The 25,601-nt window shown below is 38.9% G+C and overlaps 1 protein-coding gene across 3 annotated transcripts in view; it reads left to right on the top strand.

The window, feature by feature from the left end:
• Positions 1-25,601, top strand: part of Atf6 (activating transcription factor 6) — a 166,917-nt gene that overhangs the window by 103,340 nt on the left and 37,976 nt on the right. For all 3 annotated transcript variants that reach the window (XM_076937940.1, XM_034508907.2, XM_076937942.1), the window contains one exon: positions 15,022-15,106. In XM_076937940.1, coding sequence (XP_076794055.1) covers positions 15,022-15,106 — 85 coding nt within the window. The remainder of the gene's footprint in view (positions 1-15,021; positions 15,107-25,601) is intronic.

Genomic DNA, 25,601 nt, shown 5'->3' with positions numbered 1-25,601 from the left:
CTCCACTTGCTCAGGCCCAAAGTACACTGTAGCTGTTTTCAGACACCCATATGAGGGCATCAGATCCCATTATGGATGGTTGTGAGCCATCATGTGGTTGCTGGGATTTGAACTCTTGACCTCCTGAAAAGCAGGCAGTGCTCTTAACCACTGAGCCATCTTACCAGCCCCTTAAAAATATTTTTAAAATGTATTTTATGTGAGTACACTGTAGCTGTCTTCAGACACACCAGAAGAGAGTATCAGATCCCATTACAGATGGTTGTGAGCCACTATGTGGTTGCTGGAAATTGAACTGAGGACCTCTGGAAGAGCAGTCAGTGCTCTTAATAACCACTGAGCCATCTCTCCAGCCCCAAAGGGAGGGTTTTTAATTCACCTTTTTATTCATTTTAGTGTGCACACTAGATCATACTTGATCTTAGTCAGAAAGCTGAGAAGCACTGAAAGTGTTTTGAATTAAATTGAACTAAAGGAAAAGTGATTCAAACCAAGACAGTTGATTCTCTCATTGTCTGTAATACTTACGACAGCTGTTACAACTGAGCACATTCATGTATGGATGAGCATTCTGAAGGAATACGTAATGATGTTGAGAGATTAGAAATTGGTGGTGTTTTCTGTCTTCCAGTTAAGCATTTGTCATATCGCTGTACTGTGAATACTTTAAAGTGCTCAGCCAGTTCTCCTTCTTGGTTCTCATGATTTCAGTAAGTGGCTCACTCTGCAACAGCTGCGAGTTATTCCCAACATCTGCACTGTGAGTGCTAATGTCCTCCAAGTCCATTGAAAGCAATGCTCTCACCCCATTAACAGCCTCTGCCATTTTCCACTGTTTTTCTAACAAGAGTTAGGGGAGAATGAGTGTAATATATCAGAGCAAGGAGCTCTGGCTGCTTATCTGTAGTCAGGTACACAATGCTTCATTTGTCCTTCCAGTTTTCTGTATGTAAAAAGCTAAATAGTTTCTTAAATATGAGAAGCTAGCTTGTTAAATATATAAAGAACTCTTTAAAATAGTCTTATTTGCTAATCAATGTAAAGATAAAGCATTCTGGCTGAGAAATATAAACTTTAAATGGTAAAAAGAGTAACGTGAACATGGCACCTACTATCTCATTTCTCTACCTGCATAGTGGGGAGCTGCTTCTCTGCTATTTGCCTAGAAAAGTTCCACTTTGGGGCAAGCACAGAGTTACTGGATGCATGTATTCCACAGCTTTCTCCAGTACTTCTTTTAGGGGTACCATCTGGAACTGAAGAAGCTCAACAGACTATAAGATTTCTCTCTGAGTAGTATCAACTTCTAACAAATAATGAATAGGCTTACGGGAAGAGGCTCCTTACCATTCTTGCCAGCATGTTAAGCTGGCAGTTAATAAGATGAAACATAATCTTTTATATTTAAATGGTCATCTCATAAGTTTACATTAGTTTATGTATTAGGAAGAATAAAGTGCTCACTTATGAATGTAATTTCTGCTTATAATTTTAGATCTAAATTAAGAGTACTGGAGAAAATAAAGCAGATATTTTGACTAGCACAGTAGTAAGTTCCTATAGCTTATTAAAAGTATCTCTTTGGCTGAGCATGGCCTCTTCTCCCAGGACTGGGTAAGCCAATGCAGAAGGATTGAGAGTCTAAAGCCTGTCTGACTATATCAAGCCAGCCTTGAGGGGCATAGAGAGAAATGCTTTAAGAAAAAAAATCCTTAACACTACTGTACTCTATGCTGAACTCTATTCTCTCTCTCTCTCTCTCTCTCTCTCTCTCTCTCTCTCTCTCTCTCTCTCTCTCTCTGTGTGTGTGTGTGTGTGTGTTTGTGTGTATGTGTGTGTTGTTTTCCTATTCCATTTAACATCTGAATATGTGTAGAGTTCTGTGAAGAATGATGTGTCTTGCTTACACAAAAAGGAAGCAGAAATTTTGTGTTAAATACAAGTAAAATTTGATAGATAGTAATCATAAAGAAAAGATATGGTTTCTTATTATTGTTGGATGTGATTTTCCTTTATCAAGAGAAATCCCAGAATCTACCCACATAGTAGGCAGAGTTCAGTGCTAGTAGTTAGATCAAATGCCTCACACAAGGAAAGAGTACTTTCTACTTGTAGGGTCTTACTGTCATTTTCCGTAGATGCTTTTAAAGCATCACTTTGGGTCTGAAGGATGTCGGTATGATGGAGTAAAACTATGGTCAGCACAGGTGGATCTAAATCCCAGCTGGGTCTTTTTACCTCCTGGGTGTGGGGCCCACACCCAGGTCTCTCCATGCTCTGTGACTCTGTGCATAGAATCATCATGTAATTTCTATCATACTTACTGATTTTTAAAATGTAATAGCAGACCTCTAAGAAAGTTCTGTGTGACATCAAGATCTGAGAATTTGGGTGTGGAGGAAGATTCTTGGTGTAGAGTGGCTTACAGGAAATACTGTATTTATCTACTTACTTTGAAGACTACAAATATACATCCAGATGCCACATCTCAGGAAATCACAGAGGCAGAGGGCACACAAATGCCCACTTGGCATTTATATGGGTTCTGGAGATCTGAACTCAAGTCCTCATGGTGCTTTAAGCAGTGAGTAATCTTCCTAATCCCAAACAGGAAGATTTAAGGAGTTAAGAACTAAAAATGATTATAAATAAAGGTGAGGATATAATTTCATGTAAATAAAAGAATAATTTCAATATTATCAATAGAACCATAATAAGAATTTGCCTGAACAGCCTTAACATGTTAATCAAAATAGGCATAGTCAGTAAATACATTTCTTATATATTAGTAATTATTCTTTTAAGTTTCAAATCAGGAATAGTGGAAACTCTTGTGAATGAATCTTTAATCTATTTTTACTGTGATTAGCATATATATTATATAATATATAACATAACACACATATAATATGTAATATATAGTGCATGCATATATATGTGTGTACAGCATCTGATCTATATGAATGACAAATGGGTAGTACCTTTTCTTCTCATTAAGGCAGGGTCTCTCAACTAAACCCAGGGCTCACCAGTATCCAGTATCCCCTCCAGCCAGCTTGCTATGCAGATCCTGTTTTGCCTTCCAAGTCTGGAAGCTTGGAACTTTAGGAGCTTTATGCCATGGACTGTCTGTCTGTGTGTGTGTGTGTGTGTGTGTGTGTGTGTGTGTGTGTGTGTGTGTGTGTGAGAGAGAGAGAGAGAGAGAGAGAGAGAGAGAGGTGTTTGTAAATTCTAAGAAACTTAAATTATTTTCTTCCCCAGTGTCACATATTTTTATATTTATTTAACTTTGTAGTAACTTCTTATGCCTGGAATGCTGGTTTGCTTTCTTGTTTTCCCTGTGTTGGGAATTTTTTTACCTTCTTATATGCTCATTCCTTCTTAGTCCACATCATCTATATATGTGTTTTAGTTCATTGATGGTGGGTAAAGTCTTCCAGTGACTTTTATAAATGCCTGAGAACACAGCAGTTGATCAGTCTAAAGAGTGAACTAATGATCATTTTCCCACTAAGATTTAACTTGTTTTAAGAGTGATGATTCAAAACTTGGAACACAGTTAGCTACCCGCCAACGCCCCCCCAGAACAATACTATCTTTGTATAACACCTTTCTAAGAGGCTCCCATCTGCTCAGTCTTTGTTGAGGAGGGACACTGTGTGTGACTTGCACTCCAGTGCAGGACTCACAACACATTTCTTCTAGTGCTTCAGCATTAGTTGATGGTTCAGAGCAGCCCCGTGGAGGGCTAGCAGAAGAGAGTTGACCCTACCAGAGACTCTCCACACACTGTCTTGAAAGTTTTCCTGCATGGGACACTATTTTAAACTATTTGTACCTGTTCTTCAGAGGGATCTGTGAAACTTCTGAGCTCTGATGAGGAAGGCAAATGATTTCAAATTAGTCTGATTATCATTAATTGTCTTTGTGTGTTGCTGTTTCTGGTAAAGAACTTATTTCTTAATTGGATTCTTAAAGCATTCTCTTTTAACCTATCTGATGTATGTTTTGGCTTTGCCATTATTTCAGATAAAATTTGAAATAAATTTGCCTTAATTTGAGAAAATTTTGAAAACTGGGTTTTCTCAGTTTTCAAATAATAAGCTTCTTGAAATGTCTCTATTTTATGTTCTGTTGACTTAAGACTTCCTTTAACAAGTAAAAACGAAGGTCCATTTACTCATTTTTAAAAGATGTGGCTGGACATTGGTGATGCACACCTTTTCAGTCCCAGCACTGGAGAAGCAGAGGCAGTTTGGGGACAGCCTGATCTACATAGTGAGATTTAGGCCATCCAAGGCTACTTAGTAAATCCTTGTCTATAAATAAATAAATAAATAAATAGTGACAAGTTTTGATTATTTTATTATTTTCCTATATGCCAGGGCTCTGGATTCAAAAAAATTCCACCATTTTTCACCTAGAAGCTATCTTTGTACATCTGCTCTAAATTCCTTTAATTCCTAGTGAATCGTATCAGGCTGTAAATATTGACCAGCAATAATTGTTTCTGTTGGGAATACAATTAAATCCACATTTAATTTTAAACAAAATTGTGAAGGTTTCAAAAGCTCTCCTGAGGATGTGAGTCATGACCATGGTGACTGGGGAGTCACAAGCTGACCAAAGCAATTATTAGTCTTCTTTCATTAAGTCATGTCTAGGATGTAAGAAAATTATATGCAATGAAATTGAGGGGAAGTCAGCTGTTCCTTGTATAGTTCTTGGCCAACATATTGACACTGTTTAATCACCGAGCACTCACATTCTATCTGTAAATGAATCTTAAAAGTAGATAAAGTAGAAATGAACAAATAAACATGAAGTATATCATGCTAATGATTTAACAGTGGTAGGTATAGGAGATTGTAGGGACATAAACACAGACTAGTTCATTTTACAGACGAAGCCTAGGTATGGAAGGCAGAGAAATAGTTAGGTTTGAATTGGTCCTAGAAGTTTGAAAATAAAGTTGGCATGTCAACAACATCCTAATGATTAATTAAAAAGTAAAACTAATGGCAAAACAGAAGGTCAGATGCAGAGAAACTGAATCACTCCTGAGTTGCAGATGGGAATGCATAATAGTTAATCCATTCTCAAAAAGCTAATTGGAGCAAACATTCCTTAGAACACCATAGCACAAGCAAGAGGGTGGAAAACATGAATTGGAACTTTGTCAAAAGTCAAATCTGTTGTGAGAAAAGGATGCCATCAATAAAGATATAAAACAGCTTACCCAGTGTAGAAACTACTTGCAAACTATGTCCCAAGGGGCATGCACCCAGAGTATACAAATAAATCTTGTAATTCAATATTAAAAAGGCAACCCAATTAAAAATAGACAGGAAAAATAAAAGACCAGTGTAGGTGCCTGTCAGTAGATCAAAGGTTGAAGACAGTGTGGTGTATACGTACACAATAGACTATCATTTTGTCAGGAAAATGGTTAGAACTGGAGATCATGTTTAGTGAAATGAGCAGACTTAGAAGAGCAAGTATCATATCTTCTCTATGTATAATACAAGAAACAAAGGTCCTCACTTCATAGTAAGAGCACTGTAGAGTCTGGTGAAAATGAGGCTTTTATTTTATGGTTTTGCAGTCAGGCATCAGCCCCAAATGGCAGGTGAGCTGACTGGGGCAAAGAACAATCTATATAACCCCGAGTTCATGATCCTCCCTGCCTTTCTCACTATCTGAGTAATCTGGGATGAGGGTGTAAAAGCTTATACGGCATCTAAGGTATCATCTTTCCCTGTCCCCAGTGTTTGTCTTTTTCTCAACAAAACCATGTGTGGGTTCATCTCTGTACTTTACATCCTATTTATTTTAAAGCCTGTAAGGCTCGTGCCTTGCAGGCAAGCTTGGCTGTTAGTAATTTTCTTCTCTGAATTTTTAGTTTGCTTGAGGTAGCTTTAGCAGAGTTTGGTTGGTAGGTAGCAGTGAGGTCTCCAGCAGGGGTCAAGGGTTTTGTGTTTCACTGTATTTGGATCTACACTTCTGAAAATGAACCATCAGACTTGCTTATATAAAGAAACATAAGTTTTATTTACGTGTGTGTGTGTGTGTGTGTGTGTGTGTGTGTGTGTGTGTGTACACCTTTGCCACTGCATGTGTAAAGGTGATAAGTTAACTTTGGGGAGTCGGTTCTTATCCTCCATCTTGTTTCTACTGCCAGACTGGCTGACCAGTGAGTTTCCAGGGCTTCTTGTCTCACCACAGATTGCTACTTCATACTTTTGACAGTTTCTTAATTTTTACTAGGATATATTAATTATGCAGAATAATGGGTTTATTATAACTCTCATACCTGTACATATTTCCATTGTATCCATTCCTCTGTATCCTTCTTGTCCCTGTCCCACTCTGGCTAATCTCCTTTTCTTTCCCAACTAACCTCCATTTTACTTCTGAGAGGGAAGGAGGTGGGGGAGCGACCCAGTGAGTTTCATTAGAGTTTCAACATGGATATTCTTTTTTTTTTTTTCCTTTTCAGTTCAAATCTTTTATTCCCTGACTTTTTTTAATTGGATATTTTATTTATTTATATTTTAAATGTTAAAACAAGGGTGCTCTTAATTGTGTTCTCTTTGAATGCTTTAGTTGTTGATCTGTGCATTAGTTCATCTTACCTGTGAGCATGTGGCAGTGGTGACTACAGTAATTACTGGTCTGTCAGTGTCACTTCCTAGGGTCAGGCGGTTCACCTTCTTCATCTTATTATCACTAATTGTAGCGGGATATTTTTCCCCGAAAGTTGGGAGGAGTTAAGGTGGGAGAAGTAAGGAAAGGAAGAGGAGGAGTAAGGAGAGGGAGAGGAGAAGGAAGGCAACACTAACAGTTTGAAAATAGTTTGACACTCATTGAAAGGCCTGAGAGAAAGACTATTAATAACAGTAGATTCTATTACTATGGAGAGTCAATCAGTGTTAGAGGAAGTACAGCAGGGAAATCCATGGCAGTGTGTTTGATAGGGGTATGTGTTTCGCTAGACCAAGAAAGAGCCAAAGAGAAACTGACATTTGTGTGATGGAGAGGGTGAGGGCATGTACAATGCATGTATTTTAAGAAAGAATATCCTAGGATCAGAGGCCTGAAAGGAAGAATTTGTACATAAAGAACAGAAAAGGCTCTGCTGCTGCCAGAGCACGGACAACCAGTGAGGAATACGCCAGAAAAATAGGTGCAACCTCACGGCCACTGTGCTAATTTTTAACCTTATTCTGAGATTGGAAGTCATTTTGATTTATATTGGTTTTGTTTTGTTTTGTTTTGTTTCGAGACAGGGTTTCTCTGTGTAGCCCTGGCTATCCTGGAACTCACTCCGTAGACCAGGCTGGCCTCGAACTCAGAAATCCGCCTGCCTCTGCCTCCCAAGTGCTGGGATTAAAGGCATGTGTCACCACTTCCTGGCTTGATTTATATTGTAATAAAATTGTTCTAGACATAGAAAGGAATATCAAAGCTGAGGAGACTTTGAGACTTTTTTTTTTTTTTTTTTTTTTTGGTGGTTACTTTTTAATTGTCAATTTGACACTGCCTAGAGTCACCTGAGAAATTGACGAGATGTTTTTCATACATGAGCACTTCATCAATGTCAGTCATGCCCTTCCCCCAACAACTCCTCTTGTGTCCCCACTCCTTCCTTCCAAATCCATGACTTCTTTGTCTTATAATATACACACACACACAGAGAGGGGAGATGAGTGAGAGAGAGAGAGAGAGAGAGAGAGAGAGAGAGAGAGAGAGAGAGACAGACAGACAGACAGACAGACAGACATATGCATGCATATAGTTTCCTGAGTTCACTTATCATTGCTAGTATGTATATGCACTTTGGATTGAATAACCTATGCAAAAGTTTGTCTCTAGAAAAGACTGATTCTTCCTCTCTCAGTGGCCATTAAGCACCTGTAGCTCTTCACCTAAGGGTGAGAGTCCTTATCTGTGTAATTCAAGTAAAAGTGAAGTTTCTTCTGAGCAGTACTGTTTGTTTTCTAGGGTGAGCAGATGTTTAACTTGGCTATGTTGGTAACCAGAGATCATGACAGAAAACAAACTTACTAAAATAGATAAACAGAATTACTGGAGTTTGTGGTTTAAGTTTTTAGGGCATTAAGAAAATTTAAAAGACATACTTTTCTCCCTCATTTTGTAGTTTGATTTATGAGGACAAGTCTTTCATAAAATGTACTCTAGGGACATTGGATAATACTCCCTATTTGTGTGAAACCAAAATCAAAATTGCCTTGGAAATAATGTAGCAAGGGTGATGCCGATGCTAGTAGTAGTGGTGGTGGCAGCGGCAGTAGCAATGGTGGTGATGCTGGTGATTATCTTAGAAATAAAATGCTTAACTTCTATAGACACAGTTAGGGGAATACTCAGTTAAGGATCATACAAGGAGAAATGACTGCAACATATAAATTAAATTAAGTGGGATTATCTTCTTTCCTTTCTGTTGCTGTGATAAACAACATTAAGAAAAAAGGATTCAGTTTAGTTCACTGATCCAAGTGATAGTGCATCATGGCATGAAAGTTATAGCAGTAGGAACTTGAAACAGTTGATGTGTTCACAATCAGAAGAGAGCAATGAATGCATGTACATTAGTGCTTAGCTTGCTTTCTCTACTCTTATATGGATCAGGATCCTCTGCCTAGGGAATAGTGCCACCCACAATAGGCAGTGTTCTCATTTCAATTAATGTAGTCAGGTAATCCTCACAGATATGTTTAGAGCCTCCATTTCCTAGGTGATTTTAGTTTTTTTGCCAAGCTGGCAATTAACACGAATCATCACACTGTCTCTTTCTCTCTCTTTCTAGGAAGCTAGAATCACTGGTATGAGAGAGTTAGGTAGAACTGGGGTATTACACAATGGTAGACCACCTGCTTAACATTCATAAGCCTTGGGTTTAATTCCGGGACCAACAAAAATGGGAATAAGAGAGGGAGGATGGGAAGGCCAGCTAGCTGGACTGTTGCTTCCTTGTGCTCTCGTCCCATCCTGCCATGCTGCCTACACAGCCACATGACATTTGAGGAGCTTTCTGCAGTCTGATATAAGAATCATATCCCAAGACAAACTTGTTTGACCTTATTAGAATTTCAACCTTATTTTTCTTGGTAACCTTGCCAGAATTGTCAAGATTGCATTACATGTCAAATTTTTCCTCTTGTCAGAATAGAAATGTTGGCTCCTTGTTGGGCCATCTGTTGTACACTAATGGTTTTGGTTTATTCTTTGTCTCCCTGATACATATTAGTGGTACAGATTAATTTTTTATATTTCCTGTTGTTTGGTCTGTAGTTTTATTGCATACATTAGTGGCACAAATGCCACATTCATTTTAGCTGTTTGGGGATGAGTAATGTATTTGCGTATGTTTTTAATATGGTGAGAAGCTCCACATCATCTAATAGACTTTACATGATGACATTCCATTTAATTTTACTACCTCTAATTTTTTCTTGCAATTTTTGTTTTCATGGTATTTTATTATATGTGTCTGTATATTTTGATGAATTCAAATTTCTTAATTATTTCTTTAGTGAATAGACACTTAGGGTTTCTAATCAACAGTTTGTGTAACTACAAGAAAACAGTATCAGTTCCAAATGTTGTGGATTTAAGTAATAACTTTGAAAGGCCCACTCCCGACTGCTGCTCTGGCTCTTCTATTTTTGAGGTTTGGCAGCTTGAAAGATAGCTGGGAAGAGGAAGAGATATACAGGGACAGTAGAAAACTAAAGCTTCGGAGATGGAAGTTAAAGAAAATTCAAAGCTGCTTTTGGAATAAGGATGGACGTTGATTGTTTTTGTTTTGTTTTCCAATCTGGTTTCTATATTTAAAAAACAAGCCATCTCAAGAATTCAGTGGACCTAGGCCAAATATGAAATGTTAAGAGTTTATTGTTGTCAGTGTTGGGCTGATACACAAACCTCTGACTTACAGCAGGCCATCCCAGTGCAGGAGAGCTGCTTGGTGTTGTATTCAAAGCCTTTGCAGACTCCTCACTCATTGGGAGTAGCTATTTCTATGTATTCCTTCCTATCAAAGACAGACACCCACACTGAGCCAGAGTTTCCTCATAGAGGAGAAGCTGTTTTATTTAGTATGACTTGAACTGGCTAAAGTGGAGACTTAAAAACTGTGTATTTTTTCAATTATTAATAAATATTTTACTTGCCAGCTTTTGATATAAACATCAGTGCTTTGTGTTTTTTTTGTTTTTTGGTTTTTGTTTGTTTGTTTGTTTTTTGGGTTTTTTTGTTTTGTTTTGGGTTTTTTTTGTTTTGTTTTGTTTTTTGTTGTTGTTGTTTTGTTTTTTCAAGACAGGGTTTCTCTGTGTAGTCTTGGCTGTCCTGGAACTCACTCTGTAGACCAGGCTGGCCTCGAACTCAGAAATCTGCCTGCCTCTGCCTCCCAAGCGCTGGGATTAAAGGCGTGCGCCACCACCGCCCGGCAGTGCTTTGTTTTTAAGACTAAGTCTGCTGTTCAGAATCCCATATTTTCTTTGTTTCATAAATCATACTCACAATCCATATGCCGTAATTTCCAGTTACTATTTATAATTACTTTCAATTATAATAAGAATGTACAGATTTTAAACAATGTGGTGGAAACTTACTGTTTTCTGTGTTGTTTATAGTTTTGCAATAAGAAAAATAAAGTTAATCTACTTACTTTTATCAAGCTGTGTCATTTTACTTAGTTATTAGTTTTATATAATATTGAATACACAGTCACACAAGTCAGCAATTAGAAAACCTAATTAGCAAGTGGTTTATTAAGTCTGTGTATACTCTGTGGGTATGTAGAACCAGCATTTGTTAACTCTAGTTGGGTCTTAATTTTATTGTGAAATATTGTCCGAACTCCAGCTAAGGAACATGCCTTTTGCTCAGTCTGTCTCTGATGCTTTCAATTCTTTAAAAAGGTGAAGTGCCATTTAATGCTTTAGAGTGTCTTCACGCTTGGACTGTCTCTTGCAAGGTGCATGGGAAAGGGAATTGGAGGACTGTATACAAAACTGGTGTCTTGGATCATGTGTTATGGCTGATACTGGGAAAGGCTAATGCTTTGTTCTCACCATGCAGAGCTTTGATGCTTCTCTAAATAACCTGTGGGAGTAGGAGCAACAAAGCAGTGGCTGTAATCTTCGTCCATTTTCAGAAGCCCTTTAAAAATGCCTTAAAATCAGCAACAAGATTTTGAATAGCGGTGTTGAAATGTATTTATTTTTAGAGCAATATCCTTTTTGGATTTCCCCTTTATTTCTAAATAGCTCAACTTTCTTTGTAGTTGATTATTTTAACTGATGTAATAGGAATGAAACAACTTTGCTAAAATCCATCTAATTATACCTTGGCTTTTCCAAGGCTGAAATTCCTCCATGAGTTCATTAATATGGATTTAGATAAAATGAGGGGGGTCCCTATCAAGTTTGAATAATAAATGTGGCTTTTCTGTGCATTAAACATTAACAGAGACATAGTGGTGCACACCTTTAATCTTAATACTTGGGAGACAGATGAGTATCTGTGAGTTCAAGACCATTCTGGCCTACATAGCAAGTTTTAGGCCAGCCAAGGCTACTTAGTGATAGATACTCTGTCTCAAAACAAAGTTAATGAAGTTATCCCTGATGGTCCTAACCTTTATTGAATTTCTGTTGACCAAATACCTTAAGTACCGACTCACAAACAGACACTGTAACTGGTTAGTATACCTAGCTTTATATTTTGACAGTCCAATGCAGCAGTGACCTAGGAAGATCAAAATGCCGTCTCATCTCATAACTCTTAAATATCTTTATTCTATGGCTCCTCAGTCACCAGACTCCCTATCTCCTGTTTTATTGCTCTGTAATCTTCTGGTGCAGCCTCCATTGCATAGCCCACTGTGGCTACTTAAGCTGTACTGCCATGGCTGCTTTCGAGCTGGCAGGAGGAGAATGTGAGCCTTCCATCATTGTCCTCTCAAAGAAGTGCTTTCACCAAGGCTATGTTGCCTCACCTGGCTGCAGATGAGTTTGCTTTCTGCCCAGTTAAGTATAACAGGTTCTATTTCTAGTCCCAAACTATACTAACAAAAGAGCACATATTGGAAACAAATCACTATCTACCTCAGTGCACTTGTTTCCCCCAAGAAAATAAAAACCTGATATTTTAGTCTTAAAAACACCCCCATAGCATAGTGCTGAATATATTGTAAGTGAGCATGCTCAGTGAATGTTTTTTATAATGAGTTGTAGAAGTCTATAAACACTTGAGGACTGATAGGAGTTCCTGGTTTCTACTTCATAACTAATAGGATTAATGAGCTAAATCAGAGTGCTATGAACTCAGGAAAATAATTCAAAGTTCATTGTTGGTTTAAGAGCCATTTTTTTTTCCCAAAGGAGGTAAGGTACCCCTTTAACAAGGCAACTATAGTGTCCTAACTATATGTGTAACATTTTTATATAAAATACTGTTAGAATTAGTAACATATTAGCTCCCTTCAGTTTTGATCAGTAAAATAAGCATTTTAAGTTATAGGTTCCATCTTGTGTGACTCCCTAAATTCTAGCCCTAGCAATGGGAAAAACAAAAAGTCCAGGTGCACACCTATAAGCCCAGCTCTCGGGAGATAGAGGCAGGAGGGTTCAGACCAGCTGCACTGCATAGCAAGTTCTAGGACAACTTATTTACTTAGTGGATCCTTAAACCAAGAATGACTATCCCACAGTTTGTGTGTTTTTAATGAGAGACAAAGCAAGTTAACTTTAATTATGTGTATAAGTGTGTTGTAATTCTTTTTCATAAACAATAGCATAATTTTTTACTTCCTGCTACAAATGTAGGAGACATTACATCTTGGAAACATCCAGATCTCCAAAGAAAACTCATAATTAAATCTGAGCCTGACTCTAACCCTTCACCAATATGATCTAAGTGTGTTTGTTTTTACAGTAACCTTAATTTGGAGCTTGCAGTTTGAGGGTTACTTTGTTATTCAATTTAGAGCCTATGAAACAATATTTTAATTATAGGAACTAAGCTATTTATAAATTTCATAACAGGAAGATGAGCAAATTGTATTTCTTCTAGGATATTATCTTGCTCTCAGAAATGTGTGATCTTTGTGTCTAACAATGCAGTTAAAAAAACAAAACAAAACAGGAAAAGGAAAACAACCTCTTTCTCCAGGGCTGGTTCTCTCAGACCCTCACTCTTCTCTCCATGCTTGGAAAGTGTGTTCTCATGGAACTATGGCTCTAAATCCCACAAAGCAGAGCAGTTACTGGAAGTGTCTCCACACAGGTTTTTCCTTTGCATTGCTGATAACTTTATCAGCTACATTGGACCTGACATTTGAAGTGTTCATCCATAGAGCAAGTTTGTTGAATGAATGGCAGTAGGAACAACAACAAAAAGCAACACCAAGTAGGTTCAGCTTGGGTTCTGTCTTGCTGCCGTAAGGAGAAATACTGTGTTTATTAGGAAGAGTTGTTGGCAATACTAGTTAATACCAAAGCCATAAGTCCTTTATGACCAGCTTTAGACTGTCTACAGATATATCTGTATTTTCCAGAACTCTTGACCTCCCCACTATCCTGCAGCCAGCCTCCCCTTGGCTCATTCTTACTTTGAGTAGTTGTGTGGCTGGAGACTTGGCAGCCTGTTGCAACCGGTCCGCGCTACCTGGCTTGAGACAAAAGACTTAAAAAGCCTGGTTAGTTACTATGTTGCAGCTTGAGACAAAAGACTTAAAAAGCCTGGTTAGTTACTACTTTGCAGCCTGCTCGCTCTGCCTGGCTTCAAACTGCCACTCCGGTCGGTCTCGGGTCAGAGTCTAGAGGGAGAGAGAGTGAGGACAAGGAGAAAAGACGCAAGGAATGGAGACAAGACAGAGGTTCTGATCAAGTCTCTTTATTTGAAGGGAAATCTAGGGTATTTATACACTTTTGCCATGCCCCTTGTAGGCACATGGATATGACGTGAGCCTTGGTGGCTAGCATGTGGATAGCTGCTTTCTAGCCGCTTTCTGCTAAAGGTCGGCTCCCAACAGCAGCCCAGAAACTTTCAATAACTTAGAGGTAATCAAAAGTTGTCTATGTCTTTAAACTCTCTACTTCAACTCTGTGCTTTTTGTGGGTGTGTGTATGTGCACATCTGCTTGTGGGTGTGTGCATGTGTGCAAAGGTCAGAGGCTAGTCTCAAGTATTGTTCCCGGGACAAGGTCTCTCACTGGCCTGGAGCCCTCCAGTTAGGCTAGGCTGGTGAGTCATTGAGTGCAGGACACCTTGTATCTCATTTCCCTGGTGCTGGGATCACAGGACACCTTCCACACTTGGTTTTACATGTGTGTATTCTGGTATCCAACTTAGGTCCCCATATTTGCACAGCAATTTGAACCACTTCCCCAGCCCACACACATTTTAGTGTTCTCTTGTTACAGATGATATCTAACAGTGTAGCATTTTACCTTAAAAGAAGGCACAAAGCAGGCCAGGCCCTAGAGCTCTGGACCTGCTTTAACATTTTGGAGGACAAAAAGATTCTCCCTTTTACAGTTTGAAAATGTCTGTTCAGTTGGAAGCCACTTTGGTGTCTTATAACATAATCTACACCCCCATCATTCTATAGGGCTGGAAACTGAGACCTGGACCGAGGATGCAGTCTTATCCAGATCATACACCTATGTAACGGCATGGCTATTAATAAGACCTGTTGTCTTGATAACGTGACCAATACTGTTTATGGTTCGCTTGTCATATATTGTTGTCAAAATCTAGGAGTATTAGAAAACTGCCACAGCACGTCTGGCAGTGTCAGTCTCCACCTCTGGAAAATATGTATTGCATTAAGATAATTTGTAGTTCATTTCTTCTAAGCCAAGTTTATATAAAAATATTCATTTTCATGACCTTAGTAAAATATTGGCTCCCTAAAAAGTATACATCTGGAGTGTTCCTAGAATAAACCAGTCATCATGATGTATAAAACACTGTTCATTTTTAATTTTAGGATCACCTGCTATTACCAGCTACCACCCATAACAAGACCACAAGACCAAAAATGTCAATTGTATTACCAGCAATAAACATAAATGGTAAGTTGAAATTTTGATTCATCAACACAAAAATCCTTCTCTTGGTTAATGAGAGGACATGCAAGACAGCGTCAGACAAATTATATATATATATAAATTTTGGAAATATTTCTCACTGTTTTATAAAATATTAATTTTAATTTCATTATTTTTATTTTTAAACTACTTACTATATTTCTTAAGATTTATTTTTATTACTTTTTAAAAATTTATATGTATTAGGGGAGGTATGTATAGGTACCCACTCAGGCCAGAAGAGGGTATTGGACCCTCTGGAGCTGGAGTTAAAGGAGGTAGTTGTAAGTGAAGGCACAATGATACCACCGAACTAGACCACTCTGTGGGTATAAAGTTTAAATGGGAAATCAAACTGCTGGGCTGTCTGTCAGGGCAGAGAACAGCAGGTGGTGGGAAGGAGAGAACCTGCTTACCCAGGTTGTCTTCTTACCTCTACATGCACACCTCTAAGATATTCATGAGATAGCCATACTACTGTTTGATGAGAGAGAATGTATTACAAATGTATTATGTTGTACTCTGATGGCTGCGTTTGTGGGCTGCATTTGTGAAATCTCTTGTTCTTATCCCATAGCTACTTGGGTTTCTTGCTTAAACTCTGAACTGACTTTGTTCAGTTCATTTTCAGAAAAGTTATTTTCTAAATATCACCCAGGCAGAACCAACTTGATTTTGTTCTTGAGATTGGGCTCTTATGCAATACAGTGTCTGCTATTGTTTTACAGCAGTGGGTTGTCCATTTAAATCAAGCCATAAACAGCAAGATGATGTTTGACTCTGTTTATGTTGGCCAGGGAACTGATTTTTAAAGATAAATCTTTCCTGGATTTGGGGAATACAATTGTTAGCAGATCATTTCCTTTTTAATCTGTTCCAGATCTTTTTGCAAATAAGTCCTGAGTAATTTTCCTTTTAAGATATTATAAATTTAGGAAAATTAAGATTAAAATGTAAGAACTCCTGACAGAGAACATGCTGTATGTTAAGTCTGGTGCTACACTGTACGTCTCCTGAACAGTGCCCTCAACCTTTTGCTCTGAGATTTTCCTCAGATTAGAGCTTGATTTTATTCATCAGCCTCTGAGCTTGCAGGGAGGTGGATGGCATCCTTGTTTACTCCACCACTCATCGGTGATGTCTCCTTCCTGTACCTGCCCACTCCCACATTGTTCAAGTAGGACAGTACAGCCTGTTCCTCTAACCTTGCTGTGCTGCCCCTCTCATCTTTCTGCACAGCTTTGGGCTGCAGAGCCAGTTCATCAAGGGCAGCAGCCTTCTTGATGCAGTTATCTCTTGTATGCCACCTCAGCCTCTGCTATCTACACGACTGTAGTCAGAGCTTGTCCTCACTAGTCACTAATAGCACTTACTTTGAAACCTCCTCTCCAAACACTCTGATCACTGTTTAATCCCTTCCTTCAGAGTTCACACTCCAGCTGGTCTCCTCCTTCACAGACCTGCCATCCCTTGACCCCAGCGTCTTTACTAAATTCATCCATCCATCCTTACGGAATATACTTCTTCCTGACCTAACCTCGATCCCATGGCTCCTTTAGAGACATAAATTTTTTGCAGCCTGCTTTTAATAAGGGTTCAACTTCTCCTCTATCCTACCACCCATTAGAGGCAGTGGAAGAGAAAAGTTATTAGGATATGGGGAAATGGACCTGTTCAACAATAGTTCTTTGGAGGAGAGCTCCATCTTCTTTGGCAGCAGTTCAGTTCTGTAGCAAACACCAACTATGACTCAGCAGCTGCAGACCAGTCCTCTCAGAAGGCAGACCCCACATATGAACCAGTAGACACCAGGCACGAACACCAGCCTCCCTGAGGTGAGGCTGTAGAAGCAGCCACAGGAGCATCACAAGCAGTTCTCAGGAGAGTTTCTCTCAATGGCGGCATTATCACAAGTTGAGCTATGTAAGGCGAACCAATACATGTGTGTCCTTAGAGAAGAATAGCAAGGTCTGTGGGGTCATATTTATGCTCCTTCATCACAGGTCTGTCCACATGTTTGCTATATCAAAACATCCTTTCACCTGTGTCTGCTTCAGGAAAACATTCTTTCCTGTGTCTGCTTTAGCAAGACATCCTTTCACCTGTGCACCCCAGCAAAACAACATTTGATATAACTGACTTTCTAAGGGACTGGAAGTTTGCATTTCATGTCTTACTGTCTGTCATCATTCTTGCACATACCCCTTGGTTTTCAGCTTCCTTTCTGTCTTCATACCCCCTACTTGCTCCAAAGCCCACCCTATTAAACCCAACTATTCTTTTAATGTCTGCTGACAGGCATTTGAAACTAGCTAGCAAATATCAACCAACCAAATCAAATTGATTGACTTTAAGTTTATGACCATTGATTTCAGTGGAGCATTCATAGAGCCAATCCTTGCTAATGGTTTCACTTTCTTCCCTCCAAATCAAAAATCCTTCTGACCTTCACTTTTCTTTTCTCTTTTTTTTTCATTTTTTTATTAGATATTTTATTTACACTTCAGATGCCACCCCCCCCCTTAGAAAACCCCTATCCCATGCCCCCTTTTCCTTTTTGCATTTATACACTTTTTTAAAAATGTTAATCAAAGGCTTTATAAGTTTGGTATTGCTCAATCAGAGGTGTAACCCAATACCCAACCTAGATATATCAACTATCTTTGACTGGTGGAGATATGTGAACATCTGCCTCCCTGTCTCCCTCCTCTTTCTCTCTCTCATCACCTAGCTTCTCCTCTCCTTCTTCTCCTCTCCTTACTCCTTCTCTTCCTTTCAGTACTCCTCCCACCTTAGCTCCTCCTATATATCACCCTTCCTGTTAAAATAAAAATTTTCTCTCAAAATACAATTAGAGCATAATTATGCCAATTTGTACCAGTGAGGTAAGAGATAGTCCTAATACCCAGTCCATCATTTTGTTGACTAACCAGAACCTCTGTCATCTATCCTAACTAAAACACTTAGTTCTGAACCTGGCTTTTTCCTTGGCTTTAGAATGAATGTCAGCTGAAAACCATGAGAGAAAAGTTTGACTGACCTTCACTTTTCAAATCTCCATTACATCCTTTCCCCAACTGCCCTCAGCTTATAAACTCACCAAGGGCTACACTGAAAAAAATCATGCAAAAACTTTGTCTCATGTCCACTGCCACGGCCCAGCTACAGCTCTACCCGTGACCTCTACCCTTCCTTCTTGATGTATTGAAGGAAAAATTTCTTCCCTGGGGTTCCAAATCTGGTTTACCACTTACCAGATATGCGTTGTTTGGGAAGTAAATGAACTTTGTCCTTCAGCTTTCTCAGAATGCTTAATAAAATGTATGTCCTATCATTTCTGAATTCAGAAGTTTCATGTGCCTTAGAAATAAGCATAAGTTGTGGCTGGTTTTCTCCGACTTAATGGTGCCTGTAGAATTTTGGAGATGGTGGTAAAGGACTGAACATTTATTGAGTACTGGTTTCTATAGTACACTAACGTATGATATTTGGGAAGAAGAATTTGCTTTTCCAACTTGAGTAAAGTAAATACATTTCCAGGTCAGCGTATGAGCTTAAATTATTATGAATGATGACTATACTTTGTCAGCTTGAGCTGTGGAAAAAGTCTAAAAAACAGAAAGAAAGTAGGATATGAAGGTAACATTTGTCATTTAGAAATTACTGGTCACGGGCCAATGAGACGATTCAGTAAGTTGAAGGCATTTTACCACGTCTGACAAACTGAGTTCAGTTCTCAGACCCCTCATGAAGGAAGCCAGTCCTGCTCGTGTTTCTAGCCTCTACATGTGTGCTGGGTGTGAACTCTTATGTACACATATGCACGCGCGCGCGCGCGCACACACACACACACACACACACACACACACGCACATGCACAGATGTGATTAAACATTTTTAAAGAAATACTGGCAATATCATTCTTAGTTGTTTTGTATTCTCTGTTAAAGTTTCTTGGTCTCAAGAGAATTAAAAGCAGGTTAGTAAAGCTGTAAGAATTTCTTTGCTGAGGGGGAAGTCTTCATGTTGAAAACAAATTAAATACATTTTATGTATCTATTCCAAAGGATTTTAAGAACTGATTGCATAGTTGGTAGATAAATGGATAGAAAATGAAAGACTGTTGTTACTTTCAAGGAAAGGGATTGTGGAAGTCCTGCTTTTCATACTGTAAGTCAGCAATTACTGCTTTTAAGTTATTTTCATGTATGTTATGGTAAAAGTACAGGTTTCCTTCGCTTTTGATAAGTAATTCAGCCGAACAGAATGTGGAGGAGGTTTTTGTGGGAGCTACTTTCCAGTGTCTTTCTGGAAGAATGAAGCTGATGTCAGCAGAAGTATCCGCCGCTGCTCTCACTGACATGTTCTCACTGTTTTTGTCCATGTGCCGTGGATGCTAGTGCACACACAGGAATGAGCAAGCAGCAAATGACTGCCAGGCTAAAGGGTAATTATATTTAGTCTCAGAGTGGTTTCCATGCAGTGGAAATCTAGAGCTTACAGTGGTATACAGATGCCAGTCCCATCTCCTGACACAGTTTTAGTTGGAGAGAGCAGAGCAGAAGGTTAGGAAGCAACCTGGCCAGATGCATGTGTTGATTTTTATTATAGAAGAATATTGATATGCTGTTCTTGGTGATAATAGTTCTGTGAAAATGGCTCTCCCAAATAAATTATTTTGAAACTGTTCAAGCAGGATGACTGCCTAGTAAACTGAGTTGTACCTTTTACTCTTACAAATCTATTCATCCTTAGATGCCTGCAGGTTGCCTATGTGTGTGCATGTGTCTGCATGCATTCCTGCATGCGTGCATGTTGTTTGCAACCCTGTATTTCCATTGCAATCACTATAATTCATCCCATTTCATCTAGAAAGTGCTGGAGCTGTACTGTATAAGCATAGTTCTTGACTTTTTGGCTTCTGCCTAATACGGTTTGTACACTGAGAATTTCTACTGAGAACAGAGAGAAAAATCACACTAACCATCTGAGCAAAAACTAATTCTTCTCTCCAAGGTGCAGGCATGGATCACTAATTATGTATAGCTAGAAGGTAAGATGAAAAAAACAAAACAAAACAAAAAAAACATCCTTGTAGTCAGCAGCATCTCTGTGAAGACCAAAGGTTGACTTCCAGTCTTGAACAGAATCTGTTGTTTTGTGCTGAGATGACATTACTAAGGGAGCCAGAGTTAAACTCAACATCTGAGTACAGTTTGACTCAGTTCATTGAATCTTTTTGTAGTTTATCTCACCCCAATAAAGCTAAGATAACCTCTGTAATCTAGGCTAGTAATGACAACTGAGATGAGTCCCACATCAGAAACAGTGATGGGACTCACTTTTTAAAGAGAGATCAATCAAGTACTGGCTGTGTACTCTATGCCTTTAGTATAGAATAAAAACTTGAAGAATATTCTAACAGATGGTAGGATTTTGATGACTGACCTCAGTTGGTGCTTTTCGAGGTGAAACTTGAGCTGGACTATAAAGGATGCAGCAAATATAATGGATTTGTTTGTGTGAGGATAGCATCCAGCTACAACTGAAAGAACTTAAGTAACCTTGAACTTACTCAGGCTTTACAAATGTGTGGAAAAATGCACAGCAGGGGCTACAGTGAACCAGTCTGCCTGCTAATACTGATTCAACAACTCAAAGACCAGGAAGTCTGGATTTCCTTGGCTTTTCCCAAATAAGCAAATCAGCTCTGTGTTCCCAGGCAGAAAGGAGAGCGAAGAGTGTCTCTGAAGACGAACATCTTTCAGAGACTTCTAGTAAATTCTTTGCCTGTGCCTCATTGCACATGAATTGTGACCAATACTTAGACCTAGTTTCGTGTTAGGCTTAGAAATATAATGCTTTAATGAGGTGCACTGTGATCTGAAAAAAGAAACAACTAGTTCTTTGAGTCCATTAGGAGACAAGGGGTTGGACTAGGTAGTCAGATGAGCAGCTGCTCCCCGCTGCAGTCCTCCATCACGTGCTGAGGTGGACTGAGCAAGTTGCCTGGGGGAAGACACAGTTTTAGAAAGGACTCCTATTGGAAAGAGAAGAGTAATAAATGTTTACTGGAAGGGATACATCCAGATGACTTGTAACTTTAGTGAAGAACGTACTTTAAGCTATCAGACAGCATTCGAAGACTGTCAAGGAGACCGGTGGGGAGTGGGGAGTGGGGAGTGGGCATGGCTTAACAACAGCATATGGGAGGGAGGACCTGGCCTCCATCTTAAGCACTGCAAAATAAGAAACTTAATTCTTCTGAGGCATACAACAGACAGAACAAAGGGAGAAGAGGAGCCTGGAGGAAGAGTAAGGTGAATTGAATTTGCAGAGAAAGGAAGCTTGGAGATATTGCAGCAATTGAGATGATTAAAGACCTGCCTGGAATGGATAAAAGGAAAAATTTCAAAAGTAATTCTGAAGGAAAAAAAATCTATAAGGCTTGGAAGCTCGTGATTTATGAAGAATAAAGATCCTACAGTGTAACTTCTGTTAACCACTTGTTCATCACCCTAATGTTGTGTTTTAAGAGTATTGCCAGGGCCAGTGAGATGTCGTCATGAGTAAAAGGGCTTGCTGACAATCCTGTGGCCTGAGTTCGATTTCCAGGACCCACATGGAAGAAAGAGAATTGACTCCTGCAAGTTGTCCTCTTTTCTCCTCCTGTGTGGACTTGTACCTGTGAGAGACAGAGAGAGAGGGAGAAGAAGAGGGGGAGGGAGAGGGAAAATGCTGTTAAAGTGGAATCATTGGAATCATAAAATAAATAAAACTTAGATAGGTCTGTTTTACACCTACTCAGCAGATTGTCTTTTAAGATTTGGTCACATTGCCAAGGGTATCATGAATGTACTTTTTGGTGTATTTTGTTGACTATATCATAGCTTGCTTTCCCATTCACAAATGGATATTTACATTGTTTCCATTCTGTTTGTTTGTTTGCCTTTTTATTATTATTTATGGATAGAAAGATTGCTCTGCTGAGGGATTAAACCCAGGACCATGAGTTTACCAGGCAAAGCATACTACTGCTTTGTAGCACTGATAAGCTATACACCCAACCGTGACACCAACCCTTGGGTTTTTTCTTGTTTTGTTTGAGAGCCAAGCATGGTGGTGTATATCTGCACTCCCAGCACTTGGGAGACAGAGGCAGGAAGATCTGGAGTTCAAGGCCATTGTCAACTATCTAGTGAGTTAAAGGCCAGTCTAGAATAAAAGAGACCCTGTCTCAAAAAATAGAGAGAAGGTTGTGATCTAGGCCAAGCCAGATTAGATGGGGCTCTAGAGAAGGAAGGTTAGCTGATTAGTATAGTAAGAAAATGCTGAGAGCCAAGGAGTTCCAGGTAGAGAAGTTACCTTAGCTTCCTGTGCATGTGTGGCATTTGTTTCAGATTGCCTACCTCCTTGCCAGCTATGCCATCCTTAAAGACACAACTGAAATTCTACCATTCCCGAACAGTTGTCTCATCTCCATGGGCCTCCACAGTTTGTAGCCTGTTGTTGGCCTTCCTCCCACTACACACCACCATGCCTCTCGCTTCTGGCATTATCCTACACTGCTCAGAGATGTCATCTTGAGTGTGCTGTATTGTTCATATTGATCAGTCTCCTCCCCTTCTCTTCCTGAAGAATACCACATTACTTAATTTTCAAATGTGGATTTCTTTTCAAGTTGTGGATTTTCCTGTGTTATGTTTACATAAAGCAGCTCTCTTGTAGCTGTACCCTGTCTCTTTCATTTCCTCTAGCTGCCCTTATTTCCCGCTTTGTTCTTATGTCACCAGTGTACCTACTTTGAATTCTCACACCATGGCTTCACCAATTAGCACAGCCTTTCTGAGAAGTTCTTCTACAAAGTAACTCTAAAAATAAATCTATGTTTCTAAGTGGATGAAGCAGTGTTGGACAGAGTGCCTCTTATGCACTGGATGGAACATCCCTTGCCAAGAGTGACTATGGCTTTGATGACTTGTTGGCAGTTGCATAGGAAGAATGTCTTCTATGGATAGTTTGTCTTGGTGACTGGTTATTTAGTCTGTAGGTGCTTTCAGAAGACTCCAGGGTTTAAATTAGAGCAGCTTGCATTGGGTCTTGTAGGATTTTGATCCTTCCTTGATTCAAGGAGCTGGTGATAGAGCCCACCGTTCCTAACTGGCCTTCAGAGTCTCTTACTTTCAGGAAGATCTCTTTCACTCTTCCTGCTCCTGCTGTGTGGCAAAAATCTGTTTTTACTCAAACAGATGGTTTAGCTTTCAACAAATAAAAACTAGAGGTCAGCATCTACTTAAGCCAACTTTTTTTTTTTTTTTTTTTTTTTTTTTTTTTTTTTTTTTTTTTTTTTTTTTTTATAAATCCTAACTTTAAAAAAATCTGAATACTTCATTTTGCACACATCAGAGTGGAGCTATCATGATACTGGAAAATTAAGTTCCACGTGCTTTGTCAGAATATTGAACCATTTCATAGAACCTCAGATTTCTGTATTTCAGAACTGTTGAATAAGCATAGCTCCAGCTTCTCTGTGGACTCTCTGATGTAGGACCAACTGGAAGCACTAGGGACCATAACTTTCTGTGGAGTATTGCATAGTTCTGTCGGTACTTGCATGTTAATTCTTTGTTATTTAAGACATCTGGATACTGAGATATGATAAACCAGCATCTTTTCAAAGATGTACATATCGAATTTTTGTCCACATTAGGACATGTTTTTCCATTTTATAGTAAGGATTACAGAGGCTTCAAAGATCTGTATTTTTTAGAATTTTTATATAAAATCTTAACTGAACATATACCTAAACGTGTGTGTGTGTGTGTGTGTGTGTGTGTGTGTGTGTGTGTAGACTTTGGAGAGAGAAGAGTAACTATTAAATACTCAATGGCTACTTGTCTCTACATTTATTGCAATTTTACAGAAACAAACATGTTTTAACTACCAGAGTTTGACTAAATAGTGAGACAAATGTAAACTGTAAAGTAGTTTGTTGCTAAGGAAGGAATTGGTAGCAAGACCATGGTAGCAATCCCTTGAAAGATACCTAGCACTCACTGTGTTCTTCCACCCTTCTTACTATATAGGATAGAACTGTATGAGAAATCTGACCCACTTGTCACTGTGGAAGTATAGACTAGGGCAAAGAAAGACCAGTGTCCATGGATTCAAGCCATAGACCATCAGGATTGACAAGGCCTTAGTGTATAGTCATCTGTGCTAATTCTCTTTCAGGGTTTGGATCCCCTCTGAAACATTTTGTTCAGTGGCCAACCAGTTGAGATATAATTACTTCCAGGGACAGTCTGCCTGCTTTAAATAGCTCTGACAATTGTAAATTCTTCCTTTTCTGTCTCTTCCTTAATCCACGGTGTTATAGATGAATATATCTTCTGCATGATAATCTTCAGCTGTTTGCACATTGCATACCCTATGAATCTCTACATTCCAAGACCTACTTTTTAGAGGTCTGTTCTTTCTTTCTGTCATGTCACCAGGCCTGCCTCAGAAGCCATTTTTTCCTTTTTCTTTTCTTTCTTTCTTTCTTTCTTTCTTTCTTTCTTTCTTTCTTTCTCTTTCTTTCTTTCTTTCTTTTTTTTGAGACAGAGTCGCTCTGCTAGTGCTGGCTATTTCCTATGAAGACCAGATTGAACTTAGATCTGCTTGCCTCTGCCTCCCAAGTGCAGAATCAAAGGCATGTACCATTATGCCTTGCTAGCAGCCATTTTTCTTGGGTCTTGTTACTTGTTTCCAGTTCTGGTCATTCTCTGTAGAATAGATTCAGTCTTGTCATATCTCTTGAGAAAGCTGATGAAAGATGAGCATAAATAGAAGTATCTTCAGATTCTATGTGGTATATTTCTCATTTATTTATTTGTTTAGTTAGTTAGTTAGTTAGTAAGTTAGTTAGTTTTCAAGACAGGGTTTCTCTATATAGCCAAGGCTACATAGAGAGTCCTGGAACTCACTTGGTAGACCAGGCTAGGCTTGAACTCACAAAGATCTATCCACTTCTGCCTCCCAAGTGCTGAGGTTAAAGGCATGTGCTTCCACTGCCCAACTTCTATGTGGTTTATGTCTATTGGTGAAACCAATGTCATTTTTCCATTTAATTACGATTGTGTTTTCTGTCAAATACAATCTATTAAGTTTTCATGTGTGTTACTGCTAAGCCATCTCCATCCCCTCTTCTTTTTCCTCTTTGTTGCTGTTTTTATTGATGATGATGATGATGATGATGATGATGATGATGATGATGATGACAGCAACAACTTGGGACTGAAATTTAGGCTGATTTTTTTTTTATTCTGATTCATTTTTTTCTATTAAATCCCCTAGTTAGTAAACTATTCACGGTCCATAGTGTAACTTAAGTTTGATATGCCCACAATACTGAACTCTTTCAATTTTGTAACATTTATCTCAGTTGTAATCAATAGTTCATTTGTCTGATTTCTTTGCTAAATTATATGTTAAGAAC

Source organism: Arvicanthis niloticus, chromosome 7, assembly GCF_011762505.2.
Source record: "Arvicanthis niloticus isolate mArvNil1 chromosome 7, mArvNil1.pat.X, whole genome shotgun sequence".
NCBI classification, from domain to species: domain Eukaryota; kingdom Metazoa; phylum Chordata; class Mammalia; order Rodentia; family Muridae; genus Arvicanthis; species Arvicanthis niloticus.
Note: the sequence above shows the minus strand (reverse complement) of the source record. Positions and strands in the feature narration are given on the sequence as shown.